This window comes from Equus caballus, chromosome 6 (assembly GCF_041296265.1).
Source record: "Equus caballus isolate H_3958 breed thoroughbred chromosome 6, TB-T2T, whole genome shotgun sequence".
NCBI classification, from domain to species: domain Eukaryota; kingdom Metazoa; phylum Chordata; class Mammalia; order Perissodactyla; family Equidae; genus Equus; species Equus caballus.
In genome coordinates, this window is record NC_091689.1 from 87,940,860 (window position 1) to 87,966,840 (window position 25,981).

At 61.7% G+C, this 25,981-nt stretch overlaps 1 protein-coding gene across 1 annotated transcript in view; it reads left to right on the forward strand.

The window, feature by feature from the left end:
- The window catches only part of LRP1 (LDL receptor related protein 1), a 77,903-nt gene that overhangs the window by 46,362 nt on the left and 5,560 nt on the right, over window positions 1-25,981 (forward strand). Inside the window, exons 29-75 of the mRNA XM_023643837.2 lie at window positions 110-337; window positions 568-742; window positions 843-937; window positions 1,148-1,297; window positions 1,466-1,606; window positions 1,961-2,095; window positions 3,584-3,715; window positions 3,971-4,105; window positions 4,287-4,416; window positions 4,547-4,673; window positions 5,013-5,164; window positions 5,258-5,382; window positions 5,715-6,092; window positions 7,416-7,605; window positions 10,684-10,888; window positions 11,292-11,484; window positions 12,200-12,325; window positions 12,520-12,648; window positions 12,949-13,068; window positions 13,211-13,324; window positions 13,643-13,792; window positions 13,867-13,989; window positions 14,279-14,395; window positions 14,580-14,708; window positions 14,976-15,098; window positions 15,188-15,328; window positions 15,409-15,599; window positions 16,428-16,611; window positions 16,766-16,851; window positions 17,020-17,139; window positions 17,620-17,807; window positions 17,933-18,138; window positions 18,651-18,839; window positions 19,402-19,550; window positions 19,993-20,086; window positions 20,204-20,320; window positions 20,455-20,574; window positions 20,921-21,043; window positions 21,182-21,307; window positions 21,832-21,948; window positions 22,595-22,701; window positions 22,803-22,935; window positions 23,635-23,754; window positions 24,001-24,123; window positions 24,488-24,628; window positions 24,734-24,868; window positions 24,947-25,066. Of these exons, the coding sequence (XP_023499605.1) occupies window positions 110-337; window positions 568-742; window positions 843-937; window positions 1,148-1,297; window positions 1,466-1,606; window positions 1,961-2,095; window positions 3,584-3,715; window positions 3,971-4,105; window positions 4,287-4,416; window positions 4,547-4,673; window positions 5,013-5,164; window positions 5,258-5,382; window positions 5,715-6,092; window positions 7,416-7,605; window positions 10,684-10,888; window positions 11,292-11,484; window positions 12,200-12,325; window positions 12,520-12,648; window positions 12,949-13,068; window positions 13,211-13,324; window positions 13,643-13,792; window positions 13,867-13,989; window positions 14,279-14,395; window positions 14,580-14,708; window positions 14,976-15,098; window positions 15,188-15,328; window positions 15,409-15,599; window positions 16,428-16,611; window positions 16,766-16,851; window positions 17,020-17,139; window positions 17,620-17,807; window positions 17,933-18,138; window positions 18,651-18,839; window positions 19,402-19,550; window positions 19,993-20,086; window positions 20,204-20,320; window positions 20,455-20,574; window positions 20,921-21,043; window positions 21,182-21,307; window positions 21,832-21,948; window positions 22,595-22,701; window positions 22,803-22,935; window positions 23,635-23,754; window positions 24,001-24,123; window positions 24,488-24,628; window positions 24,734-24,868; window positions 24,947-25,066 (6,852 nt within the window). The remainder of the gene's footprint in view (window positions 1-109; window positions 338-567; window positions 743-842; window positions 938-1,147; window positions 1,298-1,465; window positions 1,607-1,960; window positions 2,096-3,583; window positions 3,716-3,970; window positions 4,106-4,286; window positions 4,417-4,546; window positions 4,674-5,012; window positions 5,165-5,257; window positions 5,383-5,714; window positions 6,093-7,415; window positions 7,606-10,683; window positions 10,889-11,291; window positions 11,485-12,199; window positions 12,326-12,519; window positions 12,649-12,948; window positions 13,069-13,210; window positions 13,325-13,642; window positions 13,793-13,866; window positions 13,990-14,278; window positions 14,396-14,579; window positions 14,709-14,975; window positions 15,099-15,187; window positions 15,329-15,408; window positions 15,600-16,427; window positions 16,612-16,765; window positions 16,852-17,019; window positions 17,140-17,619; window positions 17,808-17,932; window positions 18,139-18,650; window positions 18,840-19,401; window positions 19,551-19,992; window positions 20,087-20,203; window positions 20,321-20,454; window positions 20,575-20,920; window positions 21,044-21,181; window positions 21,308-21,831; window positions 21,949-22,594; window positions 22,702-22,802; window positions 22,936-23,634; window positions 23,755-24,000; window positions 24,124-24,487; window positions 24,629-24,733; window positions 24,869-24,946; window positions 25,067-25,981) is intronic.

Consider the following 25,981-nt stretch of genomic DNA (forward strand, 5'->3'; position numbering starts at 1 on the left):
CCAGCAACAAATGGAAGGAACCAGAAGGAGGAGGGACCCTAATCTGGGTGGGTGGTGGGGAGCATGGAGGCAGGGGGCTGTCCTCAGTGACCTGCCATGTGTCCCGCAGAGTTTAAGAAGTTCCTACTGTACGCACGTCAGATGGAGATCCGGGGTGTGGACCTGGACGCCCCCTACTACAACTACATCATCTCTTTCACGGTGCCCGACATCGACAACGTCACGGTGCTGGACTACGATGCCCGCGAGCAGCGCGTCTACTGGTCTGATGTGCGCACACAGGCCATCAAGCGGGCCTTCATCAACGGCACAGGCGTGGAAACGGTCGTCTCTGCAGGTTCTGCCTTGTGCTGGTCCCCCCCGTGGGCGTGGGTACCCCCCATCCAGCCCTTGCTCCCCCCTGGTCCCCTTGGTCCTGATGTTCTTTCTCCAAACCTTTCTCCCTCTCAGTGCTCCACCCCGGTTCCCTGATCCCTATTTCCCCTAAACCCGGGCCAGGCCCTCCCTGACCAGCCTCCTGACCTGTGCCCTCAAACACCCAACCACGGCTCCCCACTGTGTCCCCAGACTTGCCAAACGCTCACGGGCTGGCCGTGGACTGGGTATCCCGGAACCTATTCTGGACGAGCTATGACACTAACAAGAAGCAGATCAACGTGGCCCGGCTGGACGGCTCCTTCAAGAATGCAGTGGTGCAGGGCCTGGAGCAGCCCCACGGCCTAGTCGTGCACCCCCTGCGTGGGTCGGTCCAGGGCCCAGGGTTGGGGAGCATGGGGTGTGGTGTGAGAGTTGAAGAGGACTCTGACCCTCCCCTCCCGGCCCTCCCCCCCACCCCCCCGCAGGAAGCTCTACTGGACCGACGGTGACAACATCAGCATGGCCAACATGGATGGCAGCAACCGCACCCTGCTCTTCAGCGGCCAGAAGGGCCCTGTGGGTACGAGCTGCCCTGCCTGCCTTCCCTGATTCCTCGACCAGGACATGCTCTCAGGGTCCCCCACTTGCACCTCTACCTCCCCAAACTCCCAGCTTAGCGCTGGTCCTCACTGCCCTCCCTCAAAACTGCACCCCACTCCCACATCCTCTGTGCCCAGCCCTGGAGGTCCGGCTGGGCCAGGCTCTCCGGCAATGACGCCCCCTCTTCCAGGCCTGGCTATTGACTTCCCTGAGAGCAAACTCTACTGGATCAGCTCTGGGAACCACACCATTAACCGCTGCAACCTGGACGGGAGTGGACTAGAGATCATCGATGCCATGCAAAGCCAGCTGGGCAAGGCCACCGCCCTGGCCATCATGGGTGAGGGCGCTGGGTGGGAGCAGGGGTGGGAACAGGCAGGCCAGGCTAGACTGGCTAGGGAGATGGGGGCTGACCTGGGGGCATCCTGTCCCCACTGCCAGGGCAGGCCCTTCAGGAGAGCTGGGGGTGTGGCCTTCCCCAGGGTCTCATCCCCTCCTGCCGCCCCAGGGGACAAGCTGTGGTGGGCCGATCAGGTGTCGGAGAAGATGGGCACATGCAACAAGGCTGACGGCTCTGAGTCTGTAGTCCTGCGGAACAGCACCACCCTGGTGATGCACATGAAAGTCTACGACGAGAGCATCCAGCTGGGTGAGGCAGGGGCAGGGGCGGGGGGGTGGGGCAGGGGCAGGGGGGCATGGGACAGGGAGGCCGGGGCTCTGGCCAGGCCTGGCTGCAGGATCCCTGGGCAAGGGGTCAAGGGGACTGAAAAGAGAGGCTCCACTCACCCCCAAAGGGGCTCCTCTTTCCACTTCTCACAAAGTCACCATATATGCTCACAGTTGCCCTGGTCCAAGGGCCAAGGGGACCTGAAAGCTGGGTTGGGTGGTGGCCCCCCCAAAGTCCAGGACAAAGGCGGTGACCACCCTGACCCTGAGCAGCATGAGCCTGACGCCACGGCCCCGAGGAGGGGCACTAACCCCTTCTCTCTGCATCCCACCCTAGACCACGAGGGCACCAACCCCTGCAGCGTCAACAACGGCGAGTGCTCCCAGCTCTGCCTGCCCACGTCGGGGTCCACCCGCTCCTGCATGTGCACAGCTGGCTACAGCCTCCGCAGTGGCCAGCAGGCCTGCGAGGGTCAGTGCTCCTGCCTCTCTGCCCCGCGGTGGCCCGGGTCCCCAGCCTGACCTGCTACCCTCCTCTTCTCACCTCAGGACAGGACTGCGTTCGTCACATGTTATTAAGTGCCTTTTGGGTTAGATACTTAGGAAGCCCCCACTGTGCCGGGTGGGTGCTGTGGGGGAGCCAGGGAGCCGAAGTCCCTGTCCCTGCGCTCTGCAGCCTTAACCAGAAGGGAAGTAACACGTAGGGGAAACTGGACCGGGAGGCCGCTCTGCCTGTAGGAGAAATAGACGGCACCGCGCCGCTTCCTGTGGAGCTGTGCTGTGAGCTTGTAAGACAGGCGTTCATAGGTCAGTTCCGATCCCAATGCAGGGCTCAGAGGAGAAAGGACCACGCGCAGGGAAGGGGCGCAGAGCCCTAGGAGGTGCGCAGGGCCTGTGCGGGACGGGGGTGTGGGCGTGGCTAGAAGGCTGGAGGTGGATGGGGCTGGCGGGGTCTCAGCGGAGAGCGCCTCCAAAGTGGTGTTTGCGGCAGATTAACCTGGCGGCAGAGAGCCTGGAGCCGGCTGAGGGGGGCAGGGAGAAACCGAGGCAGTCAGACGAGTTAGGAGGCCATTAGAATAATCACAGAGTTGGGAGAGGGGGCCTAGGCTGGGGCTCAGCAGCTGGGCGAAGAGAGACGCTGAAACCCAGAGACCTTTCACAAGAGCTTGCTGACTGATTTACGAGCTTGCCCCAGGACAGCGTTTCCCCAAGAGCACTCCTGGGAAGCACATCTTTGATGTGGGTAGACGTTACAGAAGGAAACACTAGGTTGAACAAAGTTTAAGTGCTTTTTGCTGCAGAACTTCTCAGAGCCTTGACTATGCTCATGTGCACTCGGAATTTTTCAAGAGGAGACTCTGGTGTTTGGGGTTTCCCCAAGCTCACTCAACCTGGAATCCTTTTTTTCATGGAGCCTGAGCAGCCAGGGCCCATGTGGGGATTCACTGGGGACCGGCCATATCAAGGGATAAGGCAGGGGAAGATCTGGGATGGGTGGATAGGGGCGTTGAGTTTGGGGTGTTGGAAAGAGGGTGTGGCACAGACCAGACAGGGGAGGATAGAGGAGCTGAGGTGGAACTCTAGACTGGGAGTCATGCAGTCCGATTGTCTGGTCTGCACCTCCCAGATTCTACCTCAGGGCCTTTGGGGGTGCCGGGTTGAGCAGGAGGGCAGAGCGCAGGAGACCAGGCTGGGCCTCTGCTGCCCTCTAGTGGGGGCTAGGGGCCTTGCGGGTGAGTCCCCAGAGTTGTGGCTCCTTTCACCACGCCCGGCAAGGAGGCCTGGCTGACCCGGCTCCAGGCCTCAGGCCCGGGTGAGTGCACATGTGTGTTGAGAGGGAGAGAGGGATGGCCGTGGGAAGATATCGAAAGGGAAGAAGAACAGAACAGGTTTGAGGGTGACAGAAACCAAGCTTAAAGGGTGTCAGTGAGGCCATGCCTGACGTGTCCTTGTGTTTCAGGTGTGGGCTCCTTTCTCCTGTACTCCGTGCATGAAGGAATCCGGGGAATCCCCCTGGATCCCAATGACAAGTCAGATGCCCTGGTCCCAGTGTCGGGGACCTCCCTGGCCGTCGGCATCGACTTCCATGCTGGTGAGCCATTTGGTGGCAGGAGGGCGTGGGACGTGGCCTTTGTGGGTGGTGTGCTCTGGGGGGTCTGGTGAGAGGCTGCCTGACCACAGCTGGAGGAGGAGGAACTCACCACAGCTGCCCCCACCCAGCTCTGTCTCCCCTGTCAGCCCTCGGGCACCCTCAGCACTCGCCTCTCTGCTGACCCCCATATGGTTTTGAGCCCCTGACTTGCCCCTGCTTTGTTGAGCATCCTCATGTCGGCTCCTCCACCTCCAGAAAATGACACCATTTACTGGGTGGACATGGGCCTAAGCACCATCAGCCGGGCTAAGCGAGACCAGACGTGGCGCGAGGATGTGGTTACCAACGGCATTGGCCGCGTGGAGGGCATCGCCGTGGACTGGATCGCAGGTGAGCTGTGGGAGGGCTGTGGGGCTCCAGGTGAGCAGAGGACTGGTGGGAAGTGGGGTCTCAGAGCAGAAGGGGAAGGCAGGAACAGATAGGGAGCAGCAAGGGTACCCGGGGGCTGGGAGGGGACCAGGGACACATGTCCCCACCCAGCTCCCTTGATCTCCACCCACTCTCTCCTCAGGTAACATCTACTGGACAGACCAGGGCTTTGATGTCATCGAGGTCGCCAGGCTCAATGGCTCTTTCCGCTACGTGGTCATCTCCCAGGGTCTGGACAAGCCCCGGGCCATCACTGTCCACCCAGAGAAGGGGTGAGGAGCTGGACACTCCCCAGCCCTGGCTCGGGTCTGGCCTGGTCACTCAGGCCACAGCCCATGCTGACGAGGCCCTTTCTCCTCCATGGTCTGGGGACTGACCCCCACTTCTACCTCCACCCGGCAGATACTTGTTCTGGACCGAGTGGGGCCAGTATCCACGTATTGAGCGGTCTCGGCTGGATGGCACTGATCGAGTGGTGCTGGTCAATGTCAGCATCAGCTGGCCCAATGGCATCTCGGTGGACTATCAGGTTTGGACGCAGCTTGGACCCCAAACTCCCCTTTCCGTGGGCCCTGCTCCCTCGAGTCTCCCTGTGATGAGCCCCTGTTTACTGGGAAGACATGGACCCAGGGAGTCAGACAGTCTTCTGGCCCAAGCCACCACCCGGAGTAGGACTGCCACCCCAGAGATGGTGGGCGGGGAGTCACTCAGCAGTGGGGAGTGAAGGGATGCCTAGAGGTCGGTAGGTCAGCAGGTCAGAGGGCGAGGAGGCTATGGAGGAAGGGGGAGAACGATGTGAGAGGCAAGACTGAGTGGAACCTGGTGGGGCACAAGGCCCTGGAGGTGAGCTGGGGTCTCTGGCCTGCAGGATGGGAAGATATACTGGTGCGACGCCCGGACGGACAAGATCGAGCGCATCGACCTGGAGACGGGTGAGAACCGTGAGGTGGTTCTGTCCAGCAATAACATGGACATGTTCTCAGTGTCCGTGTTTGAGGATTTCATCTACTGGAGTGACAGGTGAGGGCCTCTGTCCTGGCCTCCTCCTCGGCCGTCTTTTCCTTCCCTCCTGGCCCCAGTGACGCCCTGCTCACTGCCTTTCCCTTCCCTCAGGACTCACGCCAATGGCTCCATCAAGCGCGGGAGCAAAGACAATGCCACAGACTCTGTGCCCCTGCGAACGGGCATCGGTGTCCAGCTCAAAGACATCAAAGTCTTCAACCGGGACCGGCAGAAAGGTGAGGCTGGGGCTCTGGGCAGACAGGAGAGGCGCATAGGGGCCCCCTGGCTGGGAGTGCTCTCCCCAGGGAACCTGGAGTGAGAATGGCTAGGGGAGAAGTCAGACTCAAAGGGACACTTTCCAGTGACCCCAGAGGCTGAAGAGCTCTGGGAGCAGTCTGGGTGTTGGGCATGGGGGCCTGGAGGGTTTTCTGAACTGGCGATTTTGAGGCAGAGCAGGGTGCCCACCAGAGCTTGCACCTCGGCTGAGATGACACAAGCACGGATTGCTCTTTCCCCAGGGCGGGGCCCGCCCTCTGTAACCTCCTGCTTCCCCTGTGCCCTCCCCCAGGCACCAATGTGTGTGCAGTGGCCAACGGGGGGTGCCAGCAGCTGTGCCTCTACCGGGGCGGTGGACAGCGGTCCTGCGCCTGTGCCCATGGGATGCTGGCTGAAGATGGGGCGTCATGCCGCGAGTATGCCGGCTACCTGCTCTACTCAGAGCGCACCATCCTCAAGAGCATCCACCTGTCAGATGAGCGCAACCTCAACGCGCCTGTGCAGCCCTTTGAGGACCCTGAGCACATGAAGAATGTCATTGCTCTGGCCTTCGACTACCGAGCAGGCACCTCCCCGGGCACCCCCAATCGCATCTTCTTCAGCGACATCCACTTTGGGAACATCCAGCAGATCAATGACGATGGCTCCGGGAGGACCACCATTGTGGAGAGTGAGCCCAGACCCCAAATCTTACCAGGAAGTGGGGGGTGCGGGGAGGGTCAGCACAGACTTGGGGTAGACAAGCCGTCGGACATCAGCCAGCCCGCCCCTGCCCTGGATCTGAATCCACTTGCCTCAGCATCCCTGACAAGCAGCAGCAGCTCACATTGCACCACTGTAGTCACTGGAAAGTTTCTCCTCACCTGGAGTCAGAGCCGCCCCCTCTTCCTGCCCCTCTCTGGTCCTAGTTCAGTGCCCAGGCTGCAGAGAATAAGCCAAAGCTCTCCTCTGTGTGTGTGTCCAGTGCTCACGGCACAGGCCACAGAGAGAGGCCCACAGTCAACCCCAGACACGGGGTTCCAGTCACTTGGGCAAGTTTCCCACACTCCCCAAGCCTCCGATTCCTGTCTGTAAAGGGTCACCTGAGCTGGCAGGTGTGGAAGTGTAGCTCACACAGGACCCTCGTGCGCTCCGTGAAGGGGGGTGGGTGTCAGAGCTGTCCTAGGATGACCTTCGGCTCTTTGAAAGCTGCTCGACTCATTTTCTCCTCTCCTGTCCATAAAGACCTGCTGGACCCGGAACCAGGGGCTGGGTATACAGTGGTGATAAAACGGACCTGTCCTCTCAACCTCCTCCGGACATTTTCCACTCCACGTAGTCCAGTCCACGTGTCTGTCTAAAAATGCAGTGTCCATAGCTAAACTCAATACTCTAGCTGTAGCTGGATCAGGAGAGACAAGCAGCACTGTCCCCTCCCTTCGGGCGGTTGTTCAGGCTACAATACTTCTACTAATGCAGCCCTCTGGCCACCACATCGCCGTACACCTTGAAGCCTCTAAGACCCCTGAGTATTTTTCTCTTGACTACTGTTCTGCTGCGTCTCCCTCGTTGTGCACTTAGTTCTTTAATCTGAGTGTAAGATGTCTACCACACCATCGAGTTCGGGGTCTTCTTTAAGTGGAAGCTCCCCAGTGCAGCCCACATGGGATGTGATTTACTGAAATCCAGTTTGCACCCAACTTGGCAGAACTCTAGCTCCAAGGAAGTGTGACCACAGCATAAACCAAATCTACCTGCGGTGGGGTGACACAGGAAGGAGCGTTAGGGGGATGGACCCTGGGTCATTTGGGTGGGAAATAGGTGGTACAGGAGGGGGCAGGGCCCCGAGGGCTGTGTCCCCCACATGCTTCCCAGCTCCCAAACTGCCCTTCCAGCCCCACATATGCCGGGGAGTGGGTGCCCCAGGGCGCCCCCTTATCTTCTGCCCTTGGCACTCCTTTGGCTCTGCTCTCTAGCCCCGTCCTGACCCACAGCTGCTCCTGTCTCCTCGCAGACGTGGGCTCCGTGGAAGGCCTGGCCTATCACCGTGGCTGGGACACTCTCTACTGGACAAGCTACACAACGTCCACCATCACCCGCCACACGGTGGACCAGAACCGCCCGGGGGCCTTTGAGCGTGAGACAGTCATCACCATGTCTGGAGACGACCACCCACGGGCCTTTGTGCTGGACGAGTGCCAGAAGTGAGCTGCTGGGCCCAGGGCATGGGAAAGGGTGGGCCACAGGGTGGCAGAAACTGTCACAGGCAGACATAGGCAGGGGATGCAGGAGCAGCAGAGGCTGGCTACAACCTGAACTCAGCCACTTCCCTGCTGTGTGACCTTGGACCAGCTATATGACCCCTCTGAGCTTCAGTTTCCTCATCTGTAATATGAGGATAATAATATTTCAGGCACCTGAACCAAAGGGAGGATCAGGGGGTTGTGGAGGATGCTTCTGGCTTCCTGATTAATTGGTTCATCCATCAGAGAGCCAAGTTCAAGGCACGTAGGAGGGCCTCTGTGTTTCTGGGACACCAAGTTCAGGCAGAGATTATTCACCGAACACCTGTTGTGTGCAAGCCTTGATCTGGGCCCATTCAAGCCGCCCAGGTGCGGTGCTGTGTCATGTTGGTGGGAAGCACTGATGACCGGCACGGGAATGCAGGTGGTGACCGACAGGCATCACGGAGGTGGTGAGATGGCACAGGCCTGGGAGTGGAAAGACCAAGGAAGGGCAGCCGGACAGGGGCTGCACTCTGAGCAAGAGCTGGAGGAGGGAGTGCCGGAGGCAGGGCGGGACTGCAGTCACAGGTTCCCAGGGGCCTGAGGATGGCCCAGGAGGCCGGCTCAGGTTGCGGAGGAGCCCAGAGGACGAAGGCCAGGGAGCTTGGGAGGAAACCCATCTCCACCTGCTCTGCTCTCCTGCAGGGGCAGCCGCACCCCCACCGTGTGGGCCTCTGGTGAACCCCCTCACCTGAGCAATCCTGGCCCACCCATGAACACAACTTCTTTCCCGAGTTCCGCGGCACTTGGAAGGTTTTCCCAAAGCTTCACTAGGAAACTAGGGGCCAAAGAAAACCCGCAAGCAGCTCCTCAGACACAGCGAGTGCACTGAACGTGGATTCCTCACCCTGAGGTGACTCGAGGCTGGCCCCAGCCCAGCCGCTTGGCCCCATTGACCAGTACAGGGGCCCTCTGACCCCTGCCTGCCTCAGCCGTCTCCGCACATACATGGCTTGTGAGAAAGATCCCGTCTGCCCTGCTGTGACACTTGGCGACGTCACCTGTCTGGCACTGGCCCCACTTGTCCCTCATGGGCCTGGAGCCTCCATGGAGGGGCCATGCTCTGGGCTCCCCCTCCCATCCCAGAGGCGATGGAGCATTGTGGCTTCAGAAGCCCCTCGTGACTGCCCACCAAGTGCCTCTGCTCTGAGCACGGGAGAGTCAGTCGTTCACTCAGCAGTTGGCTTCATGAGCGAGTGACGAGGACCTGACCTAGGCTGGAAATCAGGGAATGTGTCCTCCAGGAGGCGATGCCTGAGCCAAGACTGGGGGATGATGGGGCTGCACTGAAACCGGGGCAGGGCACAGGAGAGAGAGCCGAGCTGTCTGGCCCCTCCCTTGGCCAGAAGGAGCAAGTGCTTTAGAGGAATTGGAAGGAGGCAGTGTGGACCCAGATGGAGGAGCAGGGGCCTCCTGCCGAGGCTACCAGCAGCAGCCCCCTCACAGTCAGGCTGTTGGTCACCTGCCCTCAGGAAGGCCTCTCCCGGCCCTTCCCTGTCCCCTTCCTGGGAGCAGTTTTACCAAATTCAGAATCACAGTTGCAGCACAAATCATTCTCCCACATGTGACAGTTTGTCACCACTTCTCACCTTGGAGTGAGCTGGGCTGTACCTGAGGGTGTGGAAGTCCCTGGTGGGGACTGACAAGGCAAGGAAGATGACTAACAGCTGCCCCAGGACGCCCGTTTCCTCCTGTGGAGGGCAGAGAGACATGCCACTGCCCACACTCCCATCCTGGTTCCAAGAGCCGTGGCCATCCAGAGCCCCACCTCTTCCCTGGATGAGGCGCATCATCCTCAAGAGCTTGCCAAGGAAGGGGAGGGGAGCGTCCTTTTCCTGCCTGAGCACAGTGGCTGGAGCTGATGGCTCAAGTGTGATGCAGAGATGGCGAGGGGGTGGTAAAAAGAGAGCAAGTGACCTGGAGAGGTTTGAAGAGACAAGTCTACCAGCCGGAGGACAGCTCTGTGGCCAGAACAGCACAGGGGTGGAGGGAGGAGGGGCACAGAGGCGCCGGGTGGGAGGCAGGGAGCAGGTCCTGTGAGAGAACTGGAGAATGGACCTGGCTTTTCTGGGGCTGGGTGACTCTCAAACTCCATGGTGCGTGAGGATCCCCTCGAGAGGCCTGGAAAGCGTTGGTTCCCCAGGCCCAACCAAGCATGAATCTCTGAGGAGCCAGGAATCAGGACCCAGTGCAGGTGGTCTGAGGACCACACTGTCACACCCAGTGGGACCCGCTGACCAGCCCCGAGGTCTTCCTCACCACACCTGAAAGGAGAGGGTGTGCCGGCCATTCCCTTGCCTCCTTTACTGAGGAGGCCAGGGAGCCAAGGGGCCAGGAGGCTCGTTCAAGGACAGAACTAGTAAGGAGCAGAGCTAGGCTCAGACTGCAAATATGCAAAGGCCTTAAATGATGGAGAAGGAGATTCTTGAGAACTTCCTGAGGGTAGGATCCATGCATCCCCAGGACACAGAAAACACTTAACAAGCGCTTCCTGGATGAGGGGGAAGAGAGCAGTTAATAAAATGATACTCTCATAGCATCTATCAGCTGTCACTAAGATGAATAGTGACTCATTTAATCCTCAGACCCCTCCACGAGGCAGGCAGTAGTCTTACCCCACTTCGTAGAGGAGGAATCTGAGCACAGAGAGATGAAGGCACTTCCTGAGGTTCCTAGCTGGGAGGTGGTGGAGCCAGGATCAGAACCCAGCACCTGACTCACTTGGCTACACTGTCTCTCAGTAAACGCAGATGGCCATTCACAGACACTGAGAAACACACGCGCATGTGCATGCGCACAGACCGTGCTGCAGCTGGGCCCTTCCTGGGCACCAGGACTGAGTTGGCGTTGGTGGCTCAGAAGTTGCCTATGGCACTGCAGTCTGGTTCACACCGGGGCCGGCCCCTGGGTTTGGTCATCTGCACGCCGTGGCCTGGGCCCTCCATGGCAGAGTCCCTGGCTTTGACTCCTGATCCCTGTGGCTATCTCTTTCCCCAGCCTGATGTTCTGGACCAACTGGAATGAGCAGCACCCCAGCATCATGCGGGCGGCCCTGTCGGGAGCCAATGTCCTGACCCTCATCGAGAAGGACATCCGCACCCCCAACGGCCTGGCCATCGACCACCGTGCCGAGAAGCTCTACTTCTCCGACGCCACCCTGGACAAGATTGAGCGGTGCGAGTATGACGGCTCCCACCGCTATGTGAGTCTCTGGGGCAGGCATGGCAGGTGGCACGAGGGGGCTGGGGTCAAGGGACAGCCGGTCAGCCAAGGAGACTGCCCAGGCACAGAGCAGCAGAAAGGGAGGCCACGTGGCATGATAGGAAGAGCCAGGAGGACAATGAGGAGTTGTCCCATCGAGCCCTCACATTGCCACTTCTCTGTGTGGCCTTGCACAATCCTCCCCCTTCTGGGCTTGGTTTCCTCGTCAGTTAAATGAGGGAGATGGCAAGATGTCTCTCCAGGTCCTTCCCATTCTGTGACCATGTTTAGGGAGCCTAGACGGTGGCCACACCACCCTGATCCCTGGATCCAGCTGCAGTGGGGTGGAGTCTGGGACGAGAGGCCTGAGCAGTACCCGTGACAATGATGGTGCTGTCTCCCAGGTGATCCTGAAGTCGGAGCCGGTCCACCCCTTCGGGCTGGCCGTGTATGGGGAGCACATCTTCTGGACCGACTGGGTGCGGCGGGCAGTGCAGCGGGCCAACAAGTACGTGGGCAGCGACATGAAGCTGCTGCGAGTGGACATCCCCCAGCAGCCCATGGGCATCATCGCCGTGGCCAATGACACCAACAGCTGTGAGTGGGGCCGCTGCCGCCAGCCTTGCTCCCCTGCCCACCGTGCCAGCATGTACACACACACTGTACCCTGGTCCTGCTACACCAGGGCCTCCACGTGTACAGACACACACCCGCACCCACCCTCACCCCCAGGAAACTCCAAAACACTTAACATACCTCTGCTCCAGCTCCCCCTAGACATCGGTACATAGACACACACACACATACTCATACCACCCCCCAGCTGGTCTCATCCACATCCTTGGACACCCCCAGCACATGCTCTGGTCATTCCTCCCACCTGGAACCGCACATACCCCCGGAACCTGATCACACACACATCTCAAGCTCTGCCCGTACCTCCCTCTCCACACACGTGCACAGACATACTCCTACACTGGGCCTGGCTGACTGAGTGTCCCCCACACAGATCTGCAGCTTTCCTGGGCTTCTCACACTCTCCTCACACAAGCCCTGGGGCCCCCACCACCACACACGTGATCTCAAGTTTCCTTAGACTTGAATCTCTCCAAAGCCCTTATCACCCGCCATAAGAGCACACACATCCTCCACCTCAGGCCCTCCCAAGAAGCCATCCCTGCCTGCCCCAGCCATGAGCCACTGTCCATGGCTGGTGCCAGGAAGCTCAGAGAAGCTGTGTGAGTGGCTGTGGGCATCCTGTGTGTGCACAGCAGAGAACACTTTCAGCCATTGTCCTTCATCCCCACCTCAGGCGAACTCTCCCCTTGCCGCATCAACAATGGGGGCTGCCAGGACCTGTGTCTGCTCACTCACCAAGGTCACGTCAACTGCTCCTGCCGAGGGGGCCGCATCCTCCAGGAGGACTTCACCTGCCGCGGTGAGAGGGAGTGAGGGAGGAGGGGCACTGGCGGGAACCCTGGACTCAGACTGGGCACCATCTCCTCCCAGACACTCCCACAGCCCAGCCCCCAAAGCCTTTTTCCAAGGAGAAACTGAGGATGACCTTAGTTCCTGGGGGAGAGGCGGCCCAGGGCCCTAGCTCATGAAGCCCCCTCTGCCTCCCCACCGCAGCGGTGAATTCCTCTTGCCGAGCGCAAGATGAGTTCGAGTGTGCCAATGGCGAGTGCATCAACTTCAGCCTGACGTGCGATGGCGTCTCCCACTGCAAGGACAAGTCTGACGAGAAGCCGTCCTACTGCAGTAAGGAGGCTTCTCCAGCCCCAGAGCCCCAGGCCCTCCCCACAGGCCCCTGGCCTCCAGAGCCGCCAGCCTCAGCCCTGCAGGGTGGGGTACGGGAGCGAGACGGGCTGAAGCTCTATAACCCGGCGCCAGGGCCCGAGGGGTCGCAGAGCTCGTGAAGGGCAGAACCACTGTCCCCCTGTGCCAGGCCCACAGCGGGGGCCAAGCAGTTAGTTAAAGGAACAAATGCACAACGTGGCATCTGCGGCAGCCCCTTGCCCAGAGCTCCTGCTGACTCGACGCCTGCTCCCCCATCCGCAGACTCGCGCCGCTGCAAAAAGACTTTCCGCCAGTGCAACAACGGGCGCTGTGTGTCCAACCTGCTGTGGTGCAACGGGGCCGACGACTGCGGGGACGGCTCCGACGAGATCCCCTGCAACAGTGAGTGGGACACTGTGCCAGGCCTCAGACCCCCAACCTCTGCCCCATCCCGTTCTTGCTGAGCTTTGGTCCCCAGGCCCTGAGGAGTCTGGGTAGGGCGTTCTGTGACAGGCCTGACGGCACCGGGTGGGCACTGTTCTAGAGACGGCCTGCGGGGCAGGCGAATTCCGCTGCCGGGATGGCACCTGCATCGGGAACTCCAGCCGCTGCAACCAGTTTGTGGACTGTGAGGACGCCTCTGACGAGACGAACTGCAGTGAGTGATGCCCCCTTCCCAGGCGCCTCCCTGGCTCCCACCATCTCACTCCCCTCCATCCTCTCTGCCTTTCCTCCGGCCCACGTGGCGGCCTCAGTCCCCGCTCAGCCTGCCTTGTCCCGCTCCTGCTCCCCACCTCCCGGCCTGGGCACCCCAGGATTCAGGGTGGGGCAGTGAGCAGAAGGAGCAGATAGTGCCCCATTCCAAGGACACCATGCAACTTTCTGAAACACACAAAGGTGCCGAATGGGCCACCAGCTGTCCTGGGAGGGTGTTTGCAGGGGACTGGCGTCACCCCCCCATCCCCGCCCCCACCAGGTGCCACCGACTGCAGCAGCTACTTCCGCCTGGGGGTGAAGGGCGTGCGCTTCCAGCCCTGTGAGCGGACCTCCCTCTGCTACGCGCCCAGCTGGGTGTGCGACGGCGCTAACGACTGTGGGGACTACAGCGACGAGCGCGACTGCCCAGGTCTGGCCCAGGTCAGGTGTGTGGGGCGGCGGGCCCCTGAGGTGGCAGCGCACTCACGCCTCCTTCATCCCCAGGTGTGAAGCGCCCCAGATGCCCCCTGAATTACTTTGCCTGTCCCAGCGGGCGCTGCATCCCCATGAGCTGGACATGTGACAAGGAGGACGACTGTGAACACGGCGAGGATGAGACCCACTGCAGTGAGTGACCACGCACCCCCTCCCCCGAGTGAGCCCAAGGTCCTAGGGGGGCGGGGGCCTCACCCTAGCCATTAAGACCCCGTCTAGGCCCCACCTCTTAGATCCCCCCTAGGAAATGCCCTCCATGGGCCTTCACCCCATGCCCCCTGCCCAGGCCCTCAGGCTCCTGCTGACCCCCCACAGAGGGTACCCTGGGTATCTCCCTCATCCGTCCCCCGGGACCTACCTGCCCAGCTGAGTGACCCACCATCTTCTCCCCTCATCTAACTGTGGCTTCCGACTGCCCTAGACAAGTTCTGCTCTGAGGCCCAGTTTGAGTGCCAGAACCATCGCTGCATCTCCAAGCAGTGGCTGTGTGACGGCAGCGATGACTGTGGGGACGGCTCGGACGAGGCGGCTCACTGTGGTGAGGGGTGGCTGGGATCAGGTTGGGGAGGTGGCCCCGGGAGGGGCAGACCCCACACACCCTGCCCATTCACACACATACCTCCTGCCGGAGGGCCAGCCCAACAGTGGGGACATGAGCCCAGCTACCTGGCCCTACTCCACCTGCTCCTGAGTATCTCAGTGGCTCCCTGTTCCCCCTACAGAAGGCAAGACGTGTGGCCCCAACTCCTTCTCCTGCCCGGGCACCCACGTGTGTGTCCCCGAGCGCTGGCTTTGTGACGGCGACAAGGACTGTGCTGACGGCGCTGACGAGAGCATCGCAGCCGGCTGCTGTGAGTGGCAGGGGCCATGAGGATCGGGGTGGGCAGCAAGTGGCCACAGTCTCACTTTGCAGAAGGGGAAACTGAGGTCAAGGAAAGGAAATGCTTCAGCAGGGGTCACTCGGGGGCTAGTGGCAGAGCCTCATCGACAACCCAGGTGTCTGGACTCCCTGTCCAGTGCTCTACCATTCTCCCACTTGGACCACAGGAACGTCCAGGGGGATAAAGTCAGCAGGGGTCAGGCGGGGGCTGAGGGGCCACGTCTGCCTCTGCCCACAGTGTACAACAGCACCTGTGACGACCGCGAGTTCATGTGCCAGAACCGCCAGTGCATCCCCAAACACTTCGTGTGCGACCACGACCGTGACTGCACTGATGGCTCCGATGAGTCCTCTGAGTGTGGTGAGCCCAAGGCCACAGCGGGAGGCGGGCCCTGCCCTCCCTGTGACGGCATGCCGAGCCACCAGCCTCACTGCCCTGTCCTCCCCCAGAGTACCCGACCTGCGGCCCCAGTGAGTTCCGCTGCGCCAACGGGCGCTGCCTGAGCTCCCGCCAGTGGGAATGCGACGGGGAAAACGACTGCCATGACCAGAGTGACGAGGCCCCCAAGAACCCGCACTGCACCAGCCCAGGTGGGCCCGACAGGGGCTCCCTCCTGCTCCCAGCCCCTGTCCCCACTGGACCCCGCTGACCTGCCATCCCTCCTCCCCAGAGCACAAGTGCAACGCCTCCTCGCAGTTCCTGTGCAGCAGCGGGCGCTGCGTGGCCGAAGCACTGCTCTGCAACGGCCAGGACGACTGCGGCGACGGCTCGGATGAGCGCGGCTGCCACATCAACGAATGTCTCAGCCGCAAGCTCAGCGGCTGCAGCCAGGACTGTGAGGACCTCAAGATCGGCTTCAAGGTGTGCCCCGCCCCGGGGTGGCAGTTCCCACACCCCTAAGCCTGGCAGGAGCTCCTTTCTGCACCCTCCTTCCTTCCTTCCTTCATTCATTCAGCAAGGGCTTCCTTAGCACCTACTCTGCCAGGCAGCATTCTGGGCACTGGGGACAGCGCTGAACAAAACAGAAGTATCTGCGTGGTTGGGTTCTGTGTCTGTTCGGAAGGCAGAGCCAGCAGGCTTGGCTGGCAGATGAGGGAAGGAGGGGCGTGCAGATGTCGAGGAGGCACCAGATGTACAGGTCTGTGGTTCAGGGAGAGGCCAGACAGGAGAGTGAAATCTGGGAGTCATCACCATGGAGACAGCATTTAAATCCACGAGTTGAGATGAGATCCCCAAGGGAGTCAGTGTAGATGGAAAAGAGCGGCAGGCGGTCCAAGGCCTGAGCCCCAGGCTCAGCCACAGCAAGGGCAGGGAGGGGCGGGGGAGCTGGCAGAGGAGCCTGAGAAGGGGCAGCTGCCAGGAGAACAGTCAAGTGAAGAAAGCTGGAGGAGGAGCATGATCGGCGCTGTCAGAGGATGCTCATGGCCACATAAGATGAGGCTTGAGCATCGCTCTCTGGACACAGAAACATGGTGGTCATCAGGGACTCACTCCAGTGGTCCGGGTGGCGTGAGAGCCAGATTGCTGGCCTGGGTCCGCTCCCCCCACTGGCGAGGGGCTGGGCTTCCCCATCAGAACCAGCCACCAAGGCTGGAGGGAACCAGAGCCCCAGGAGGGCTTCTGACCCCGGGTCTCCAGGGAGGCCCAGACCCTGCCCCGTCCCCAGCCCGAGGCTCCCTGTGTCTGCAGTGCCGCTGCCGCCCTGGCTTCCGCCTGAAGGACGACGGCCGGACGTGTGCAGACGTGGACGAGTGCAGCACCACCTTCCCCTGCAGCCAGCGCTGCATCAACACGCACGGCAGCTACAAGTGTCTGTGTGTGGAGGGCTACGCCCCCCGCGGCGGCGACCCCCACAGCTGCAAAGCTGTGACTGGTGAGCCGGGCACTTGGAGGGCATGAGATGGCCCAGGCAGCTGGAGGCTGTGGTGGGAGGGCTGGCATGGCAGAGCTCACGACAGGCTGGGGACCGACTGGGGGCACTAGAATGTGCCCCAGCTAGCAGCTGAGCCAGGATCCTCTGTCTCCAGATGAGGAGCCATTTCTGATCTTTGCCAACCGGTACTACCTGCGCAAGCTCAACCTGGACGGCTCCAACTACACGCTGCTCAAGCAGGTACCAGACCCGGCCCTCCTCGCCCCGCCCGCCTCCCCGGGCCCAGAGTCCTCACATGACAGCCCCCTTGTGCTCCCTGCTTGGGCCCAGGGTTGTCACCCCTACTGAGCTCTGCAGCCACCCCTGTCCTGACTCTGCAGTCATCGTTCTCCTCACCCCCACATCCAGGGCCTGAACAACGCTGTTGCCTTGGACTTTGACTACCGAGAGCAGATGATCTACTGGACAGATGTGACGACCCAGGGCAGCATGATCCGAAGAATGCACCTTAATGGGAGCAATGTGCAGGTGCAGCCCTGGGACCCACTGGGCTGGGGGGCCTGAGGTCCAGCCCCAGGGCTCCTCCCCGGGCTCTTTCGGATTCAAGGCCATCTCCCCTTCTCCCCACCCACCCACTGAATTACTTCCTCCACCCCTTCCCCACTGAGTCCCTGCTAACTCTGCGTGTCCTACCTTCTCCCTCTCCTCTAAACCCAGAGAGCGAGCTCTAGGCGATCCCTCGTGCTCCCCCTAATGAGCACTAAGTCCCCCTCATGTCTGATCTCCCTTAAGCCTATGCTCCCAGGCACTGTGGGGTTTGGGGTGTGGTCTTTCTCATCTAGAGTCCTAGAGCCTTGGCTGACACCAGGCCCAGGGCTGGGCACTTTCCATCCGTTGTCCTCCCAGCCAAGCTCCCCACTTTACATATGGGGAAGTTGAGCCCCCAGAGAGGTTGAGGGTCCTGCCCCAGGTCACCCAGGGCTCTTCCTCCCTTGCCCTTGCCTGCAGGTGCTGCACCGGACAGGCCTCAGCAACCCCGATGGGCTGGCTGTGGACTGGGTGGGCGGCAACCTGTACTGGTGTGACAAAGGCCGAGACACCATTGAAGTGTCCAAGCTCAACGGGGCCTATCGGACGGTGCTGGTCAGCTCTGGCCTCCGTGAGCCCAGGGCTCTGGTAGTGGACGTGCAGAATGGGTACGCAGGCCAGGAGGGCTGGGGGAGCCCCTGAAGCGGGTGGTGTGCTCAGGCATCCAGGCCCAGCCTCCCCAGCAGAACTAGTCGCTGGGTCCCTCAGGACTCACTGCCCATCCACCTGCCAGGTACCTGTACTGGACAGACTGGGGTGACCACTCACTAATCGGCCGCATCGGCATGGATGGGTCCAGCCGCAGCGTCATTGTGGACACCAAGATCACGTGGCCCAATGGCCTGACGCTGGACTACGTCACAGAGCGCATCTACTGGGCTGATGCCCGTGAGGACTACATTGAGTTTGCCAGCTTGGATGGCTCCAACCGTCACGTTGGTTAGTGCGCCAGTGAGGCTGCAGGCACAGTAGACCTGCCAGGCATGGGAGTCTGAAGCTACAGGGGATCAGGCCTTTGGGGCAAGAGCTGGTATAAAAGCCAGAGGGCATGGTCTGAGGACACCACCCGGCAGGAGTGTGGGGGTTCAGAGCTCCCCAGGGTACGCCCCCTGCACAGGCCTGGGCATGAGGAAGGAGAGAGAGGGGCCCCTTTCCTGCACAGTTCCGGAGGACGGGGCCCCGAGGAAGATGGGAGTGGAGGCCGGGGGCTGGCGTACTTCAGCCCTCCCGCACTTCCTGACGGGAAACCACAGATACTGTGGAGCAGGAACCTGCTGTCCAGGAGGCCTGGATCGGAGTTCCAGCTCAGACACTTATTAGCTGTGCGACCTTGGGAAGCCCCTCAACCATCTGGAACAGGGTTGTTGGGGTGAGGGAGATCCTGGAGGGAAGGCGCCCAGTACATCCACGGTGCTGACCGCTGCGGGGCCTGTCCCCTCCGCCGCCCGCAGTGCTGAGCCAGGACATCCCGCACATCTTTGCACTGACCCTGTTTGAGGACTACGTCTACTGGACTGACTGGGAGACAAAGTCCATCAACCGAGCCCACAAGACCACGGGCACTAACAAGACGCTCCTCATCAGCACCCTGCACCGGCCCATGGACCTGCATGTCTTCCACGCCCTGCGCCAGCCCGACGGTGAGCAGCCAAGGGGAAGCAGGGGAAGGGCAAGCGAGCACGGGGGCCTCTGGGGTGGGATGGGGCCCCCGCAGTCTCAGCAGGGATTCCTGCCCACCCCTTCCCCAGCCTTGACTAGGCAGTGCTTGCCAGACCTGGGACATTCAGGAGGCTGTAGACAGGCTAGGGTCTGGCTCTCAGGAGCTGCTGCCCAGCCTGGGCCCAGCCCTGGAGTCTTGTAGCATCAAGACCCCGAGGCCGGTCAGGCACGGCCGTCTGGGTGCAGACCAGGCAGGTGGGACCCTGAAGGCAGGAAGGCCGTAGCCGAGGGAGACAGGTGAGGCAGGGTGCCGGGTTCAGGAGTGGCCTGATCTCTGCTTCTCTGGCTTCAGCTCCCTCCTGAGAGCGGGATCTGGGTCCATCCCCCTCTACCCAGGATGGAGTGGGCTCGGCAGCCCTTGGAAGACCAGAAAAGTGTTACCTGCGAGCACTGCCCTCACTCTGCTGGAGGCCAGTGGCCCAGGGAGCAGTAGTGTGTGCCCTGGGCCAGCCGGCCGCCCTTTAACCGCTTTCTCTCTGGCAGTGCCCAATCACCCCTGCAAGGTCAACAATGGCGGCTGCAGCAACCTGTGCCTCCTGTCCCCCGGGGGCGGCCACAAATGTGCCTGTCCCACCAACTTCTACCTGGGCGGTGATGGGCGCACCTGTGTGTCCAACTGCACGGCAAGCCAGGTGGGACGCTTCCCCTTGACCCCATTCAATGCCTCGTTCCCCTGACCCCCCACACCAGTACCCCACTCCTCCTCGGCCCCCACACCTGCTCTAATGTCCTCACGCATCTGGTTTTCCCACGCTAACACCCCCACATTTCTTGCCTACCTCTTGTCTCCCCACAGCAATACTTTTACACCTGTCACCTCACACAAACACCCCCACACCCTAACCCCAGCCCTCCCTCACCCACACCCCCAATCCTGACCTCCACCCTCTCCCCGACACGGATTCCCCTCGCCTGGCCTTCCTGTGCTCACCATACACCAACCTTCCATCAGCTCCACATCCCCCCAAAGTACCGTAACCCCACCGCTTCTTTGAAACGTCCCAGCCCCCCAAAAGAAAACCTCCTGAGTTCCCCAGACCCCCGCCAACCCCTCTTGCCCCGCCTGCCCTCCAGTTTGTGTGCAAGAACGACAAGTGCATCCCCTTCTGGTGGAAGTGTGACACAGAGGACGATTGCGGGGACCACTCGGACGAGCCCCCGGACTGTCGTGAGTGCCCAGGGCGGGGCGGTGAGAGGGTCCCACGTCGGGCAGCCTGACTCCAGAGGCCCTGACTGGCCGCACCCACCCCGGGCCCTTGTGACACTGAGCCTCCCCTCCTGGCAGCCGAGTTCAAGTGCCGCCCAGGACAGTTCCAGTGCTCAACAGGCATCTGCACGAACCCTGCCTTCATCTGTGATGGCGACAACGACTGCCAGGACAACAGTGATGAGGCCAACTGTGGTAAGGGGCTACCCTCCCCCCCGGGATTTGGGGATTTTGGGGAACCTGCAGGCTCCCACCCAGGGGGTGGGGTGCCCCCCTGCCCCTGAGCCTCAATCCATCCTTGGTCACCCTCCCCTCCTCCCGCCCCACAGACATCCACGTGTGCCTGCCCAGTCAGTTCAAGTGCACCAACACCAACCGCTGTATTCCTGGCATCTTCCGCTGCAACGGGCAGGACAACTGCGGGGACGGGGAGGACGAGAGGGACTGCCGTGAGTGCCCGGGGCCACAGGGGGTGATACGGCACAGAAACACCGTTCATGTTGAAATCTACCCCACTTCTTCTAGGGGCCCTGCCACCCTCAAGTAGCGTCATCAGATGGACAACAGAAATGATGAGGGGGTGGGGACTAGGTTTGCTCATGAAGTCATCATGCTTGGTGTAGAGATGTGCAGATCCAGAAAACAAAAAGCACCCAAATTGGAGATAAACTGCCCCTTCCTCCCAAGAATTGCTGGTGGGACAGGGACCAGGGCTTGGAAGAGGGAGAAGCTGGTGATCTGAATTGTGTTTGGAGACCAGATGGCAGGTCCTCAATCTCCCCCCTTCCCCCATAGCCGAGGTGACCTGTGCCCCCAACCAGTTCCAGTGCTCCATCACCAAGCGCTGCATCCCGCGCGTCTGGGTCTGTGACCGGGACAACGACTGCGTGGACGGCAGCGACGAGCCCGCCAACTGCAGTGAGTCCTGGCACCCGTCTCCCCCCAGTGCCTGCCGCTCCCACCGCCCCCACATGCCACGTCTCGGTGGCCGTTCCCCCCACCCCTCCCAGCACATTCCTGAAAGGAGCCTCCCCTCACTGCTGGGCCCCCTTGCAGCCCAGATGACCTGCGGAGTGGATGAGTTCCGCTGCAAGGACTCGGGCCGCTGCATCCCGGCGCGCTGGAAGTGCGACGGAGAAGATGACTGCGGGGACGGGTCCGACGAGCCCAAGGAAGAGTGTGGTAAGCAGGGCCAGCTCCCATGCCCAGGGGAAGGTGTCCAGCCTGGGTAGGGGTGGGGCGGCTCCCGCTGGCCAGGGCGGGCTGGGCTGCCTACTGACTGGGTCTGCATGGGCCTGGCACTGGGCTTCCTGTGCCCACCACCTCCTGCCTAATTCCCCCCCCTCCATCCCATGGGACCTCACCAGCACACACCCATGTGGAATCTTCTCTGCCCACCCTGTGGGACCTGTTAATCCCCTCCCCCAAGCAGCTCCCCCACTCCTGTCCCTCCTGCCCCATGCCCTCCCTGGAGACCCCACATCTCAGAACACTACCTGGGCTCCCCTTTGCTGACCTTTCCCAGCCTGGAATGCCTACTCTCCTGCTCCTGGTCGTCCTGACCATGCCTGTTGGAGAGCCTGATGTCTGCCCTCCCCGCTCCGTCCCCCACTGCCCACCGGCTGCCCCCTCCATCCCCAACTGCCCGCTGTCTGCCCCCGTCCACCCCTGACTGCCCACCGTCTGCCCCGCTCTTGCCTCCCCAGACGAGCGCACCTGTGAACCCTACCAGTTCCGCTGCAAGAACAACCGCTGTGTGCCCGGCCGCTGGCAGTGCGACTACGACAACGACTGTGGGGACAACTCCGACGAGGAGAGCTGCAGTATGTCCCCACCCAGCCCACAGCTGCCCTTCCCCAGGAGACCTCGGCACCACCCTCAGCAGCCCTGCCCCTACCGCCACCAGGCTGTGCGAGGGCAGGTGGCCCAGCCCCTCCCTCCTCACCCCCCTCCATGTTGTGTATTTGAGTTTGTATCATTTCACCTCATCTCATGTTTCTCTCCATTTTCACACTGTCCTCTCCGGGGTGCAGAGGTAGGTGTCTCCGACGTGCCCGTGCTCCCACCACACCCCTGCCGCTGCCCCTGAGCCCACCCATCCCCGTGCTGTGCTCAGCCCATTGTCTTTGACTGGTCTCTCCCTAAACCCTGGTGCTTGTCATAGTGGTCTGCCCCCCCTCCCCTCCCCACCACAGTCCATCTGGAGGGCAGGGCCAGGGCCCCGTGCCCTCTCTCGTGTGTCAGCCCCAGAGGGGTGAGTGAACACCCTCTGTGCCCAGCTGGTCCCATGAGGGCAGCCAGTTGGCTTGTCCAGGATTGGTTGAGCATCATGGTCATTATGCCAGTCCGCTGTGGCCTTCAGGGACACAGGGTTGGGCAGTATCGCTCTGCCAAGGGCTGGAGATGCCCTCGAGGGCTGAGTCCCTATGCCCACCCTCCTGGGGCCTGTCTCTCCCCGTCCTTCCCCAGCCCCTCGGCCCTGCTCTGAGAGTGAGTTCTCCTGTGCCAATGGCCGATGCATCGCCGGGCGCTGGAAATGCGATGGGGATCATGACTGTGCAGATGGTTCAGACGAGGTAGGCAGGGAGACCAGAAGGAGGGAGGGGCTTCAGAAGAGTCAGGGCGGGGCCACAGGGGTGCCCAAATCTGACCAGGATGCCTGTGCCCATGCCCACAGAAAGACTGCACCCCCCGCTGTGACATGGACCAGTTCCAGTGCAAGAGCGGCCACTGCATCCCCCTGCGCTGGCGCTGTGATGCAGATGCTGACTGCATGGACGGCAGTGATGAGGAAGCCTGTGGCACTGGCGGTGAGGCCCTCCAGCTTGGCTCCCAGCCCACCATCCTCTCCCCAGACAGCACTTAGTCAAGGAGTCTGTTAGGCTGAAATCCAGCAGAAACTTGTGGGCTGCGTGTGAGGTTGTGAGGGGTCATCCAGGCCCCACCTCACAGGTTCTCCAAGGCAGTCGGCTGCCCTGAGAAACAAAGTCCCTGCTCCCTTTCCTTTCCTGGGGCAGTGAGCTGGTGCCTGCCCCCGCTGCCCTGCCTGGGCTCAGCAGCCCAAGGGCGAGTATGACACCTGGGGAAGAGAAGGTTGGGGCTTGGTGCCGAGACCCCAATGTGAGGGCAGCCATCCTGGCTCTGCCCTGGTGGGCTGAGGACAGACACTGGACCCTAGGTCTCCTGACTCCCTGCCCAGTGCTCCTCCTCTGTACCTGCCATTGCCACAACCACCAGAGAAGAGGGCCCTCTGGGCCCCTCTGGACCCCTCTAGATACTCTTCCCCAAGAAGGCCTCTTCTTCTCCCCTAAATACCAGAGAGGGCAGTTCTGCCCGGCCACCCTGCTGGCAGAAAATTAGGAGACCTGGGTTCAGTCTGGCTGCACCTCTGCTTGCCTCATGAGCCCTCTGAGCGTCCCGCTGTGGAGCGAGAGGTGTGGACAAGATCCTGCCCCCAGCAGCCTGGAGGGCTGGCTCATGCTCCGCTTTTTGCTCCCCGTTGCGCCCAGTGCGGACTTGCCCCCTGGACGAGTTCCAGTGCAACAACACCCTGTGCAAGCCGCTGGCGTGGAAGTGCGACGGCGAAGACGACTGCGGGGACAACTCAGACGAGAACCCTGAGGAGTGCGGTGAGGCTCGAGGGTGGAGCGGCTCCCAGGTGGGGGCGGAGCTCCGGGGCCGAGGAGGTGGTTGGGCTTGGGTGGGGCTCGGGGCGGAGGCTGGGGTCGGGCTGGGGCGGGGCTTGGGGCGGAGGCGGGGCTCGGGTGGGGGCTCGGCTCCCTCGCTGGGGCGAGACTCTCGTGCTCCCCGGTGGCGCGCGGCCCGCCCCCAAGGCTGATTCCGGCTCTGTCTCCTGTCTCCTCCCCCCGCTGCAGCCCGGTTCGTGTGTCCTCCGAACCGGCCCTTCCGCTGCAAGAATGACCGCGTCTGCCTGTGGATCGGGCGCCAATGCGACGGCACCGACAACTGCGGGGATGGGACTGACGAGGAGGACTGCGGTGAGCAGGGGGCCAGTGAGAGGTAGCCTGGGGGGTCGCCTAGAACAGGGTGCGACATAGGGGGCGGGGTGGCCCAAGCGGGAGCTGTGTGTAGGGAGTGGACTCGCCCGGCAGGGGGAGGACCCATTGGTGGGAGCCTGGGCGCCCCTCCTTGGGAGAGAGAAGCCCTTGGGGAAGGCACCGAGGCTTCCTGACACCCTGGGTCTTGAGGTGGAGACAGGGAATCTGTGCTTAACTAGCTTCCTCTGAAGCTTGACAAAGAGCCAGGTTCGGGACCCACCTGTAGCGTGACTGACTGGGGGTCCCTGTGGGAGGAGGGGCAGGATGGCCAATACCCAGGACCTGAAGCCCCCACCCTCCCCAGAGCCCCCCACGGCCCAGACCCCCCACTGCAAAGACAAGAAGGAGTTTCTGTGCCGGAACCAGCGCTGCCTCTCCTCCTCACTGCGCTGCAACATGTTCGACGACTGCGGGGACGGCTCCGACGAGGAGGACTGCAGCATCGGTAAGGGGCGGCGGTGGGGGTGGCGGTGGGGGCGCCGGCGAGGCGCGGAGAACCGAAGCCCAGGCCTGGGTGCTCAGGGGAGGGGATCCACTCTGTCTCCTACAGACCCCAAGCTGACCAGCTGTGCCACCAACGTCAGCATCTGTGGGGATGAGGCGCGCTGCGTGCGCACCGAGAATGCCGCCTACTGCGCCTGCCGCTCTGGCTTCCACACGGTGCCAGGCCAGCCCGGATGCCAGGGTAGGAAGGCGGGACCCGAGGGGGTGGGCAGAAACCCCAGCCGCGGGGCTCCTCATGACCCTTTCATGTCACCCCCAGACATCAATGAGTGCCTGCGCTTCGGCACCTGCTCGCAGCTCTGCAACAACACCAAGGGCAGCCACCTCTGCAGCTGCGCGCGCAACTTCATGAAGACGCACAACACCTGCAAGGCCGAAGGTACCAGAGCGGGGAGAGGACGGAAGGAGCGGGCGGGGCTCTGCGACACCAGGGTATAAAACACGGGGGACCGGGAATGGGATGTTTTCCCCCAGAGCCCCAGCCAAGCACGGAGCTCCAGACGCGCAGGTGCAGCTTTCTGCGCACAGGGCTGGCTGTGCGCAGAGGACCACGTCCTGGGGCTGGCTCATCAGGGAAAATGTGGAGGAGGGGCAGCTGTCCCCTACCACCCCCGGGAGGAGAGTGTGGAGACATGTGTCACCCACTTACAGTCACAGGCACCCCAGCTGCATATTCCCATGACACCTTTTTTTCAGCTTTATTGAGCTGTAATTGACAAAATTGTCCGATATTTAATGTGTACGAGGTGATGATTTGATGTATGTATGCCATGTGGAAGGATTCCCCCCATTGAGTTAATTGATACATCCATCACCTCACATATTTCCTTTTTTTTTTTTTTTTTTTGGTGAGAACATGTAAGTTCTACTCCCCATATGCTTTGACACACACCTGCACCTTTCTCATGCCTGCATACAGACACCCACACCCACCCATGCACACACATGCCCATGCACACACAAGGGCCTCTATACACACACAACCCCACCAAACACAGCCAAGTGCACTCACATGCCCGTGCATACCTACACCCCTCCATGCCTGTGCTCATCTGCCCCCACACGCTTGTACACCCTAGCCGACAGAGCAGGTGGTATGAGCAGAGAGCGTGCAGATGCCAGCCAGAGGCTATGAGGAGGCAGAAGTCCCTAGGGCTGGAGGAGCAGGGACAGCTCTCTGGAGTAGCAAGTCACACCAGATCAGCTCAGGAGAGGAGAGGAGGAAGGAAGTTCTGAGGGCTAAGCCTGGAGCCCCTAAGCCCAGCACTGGGGCGGGTGAGCAGGCTTCTGGCCA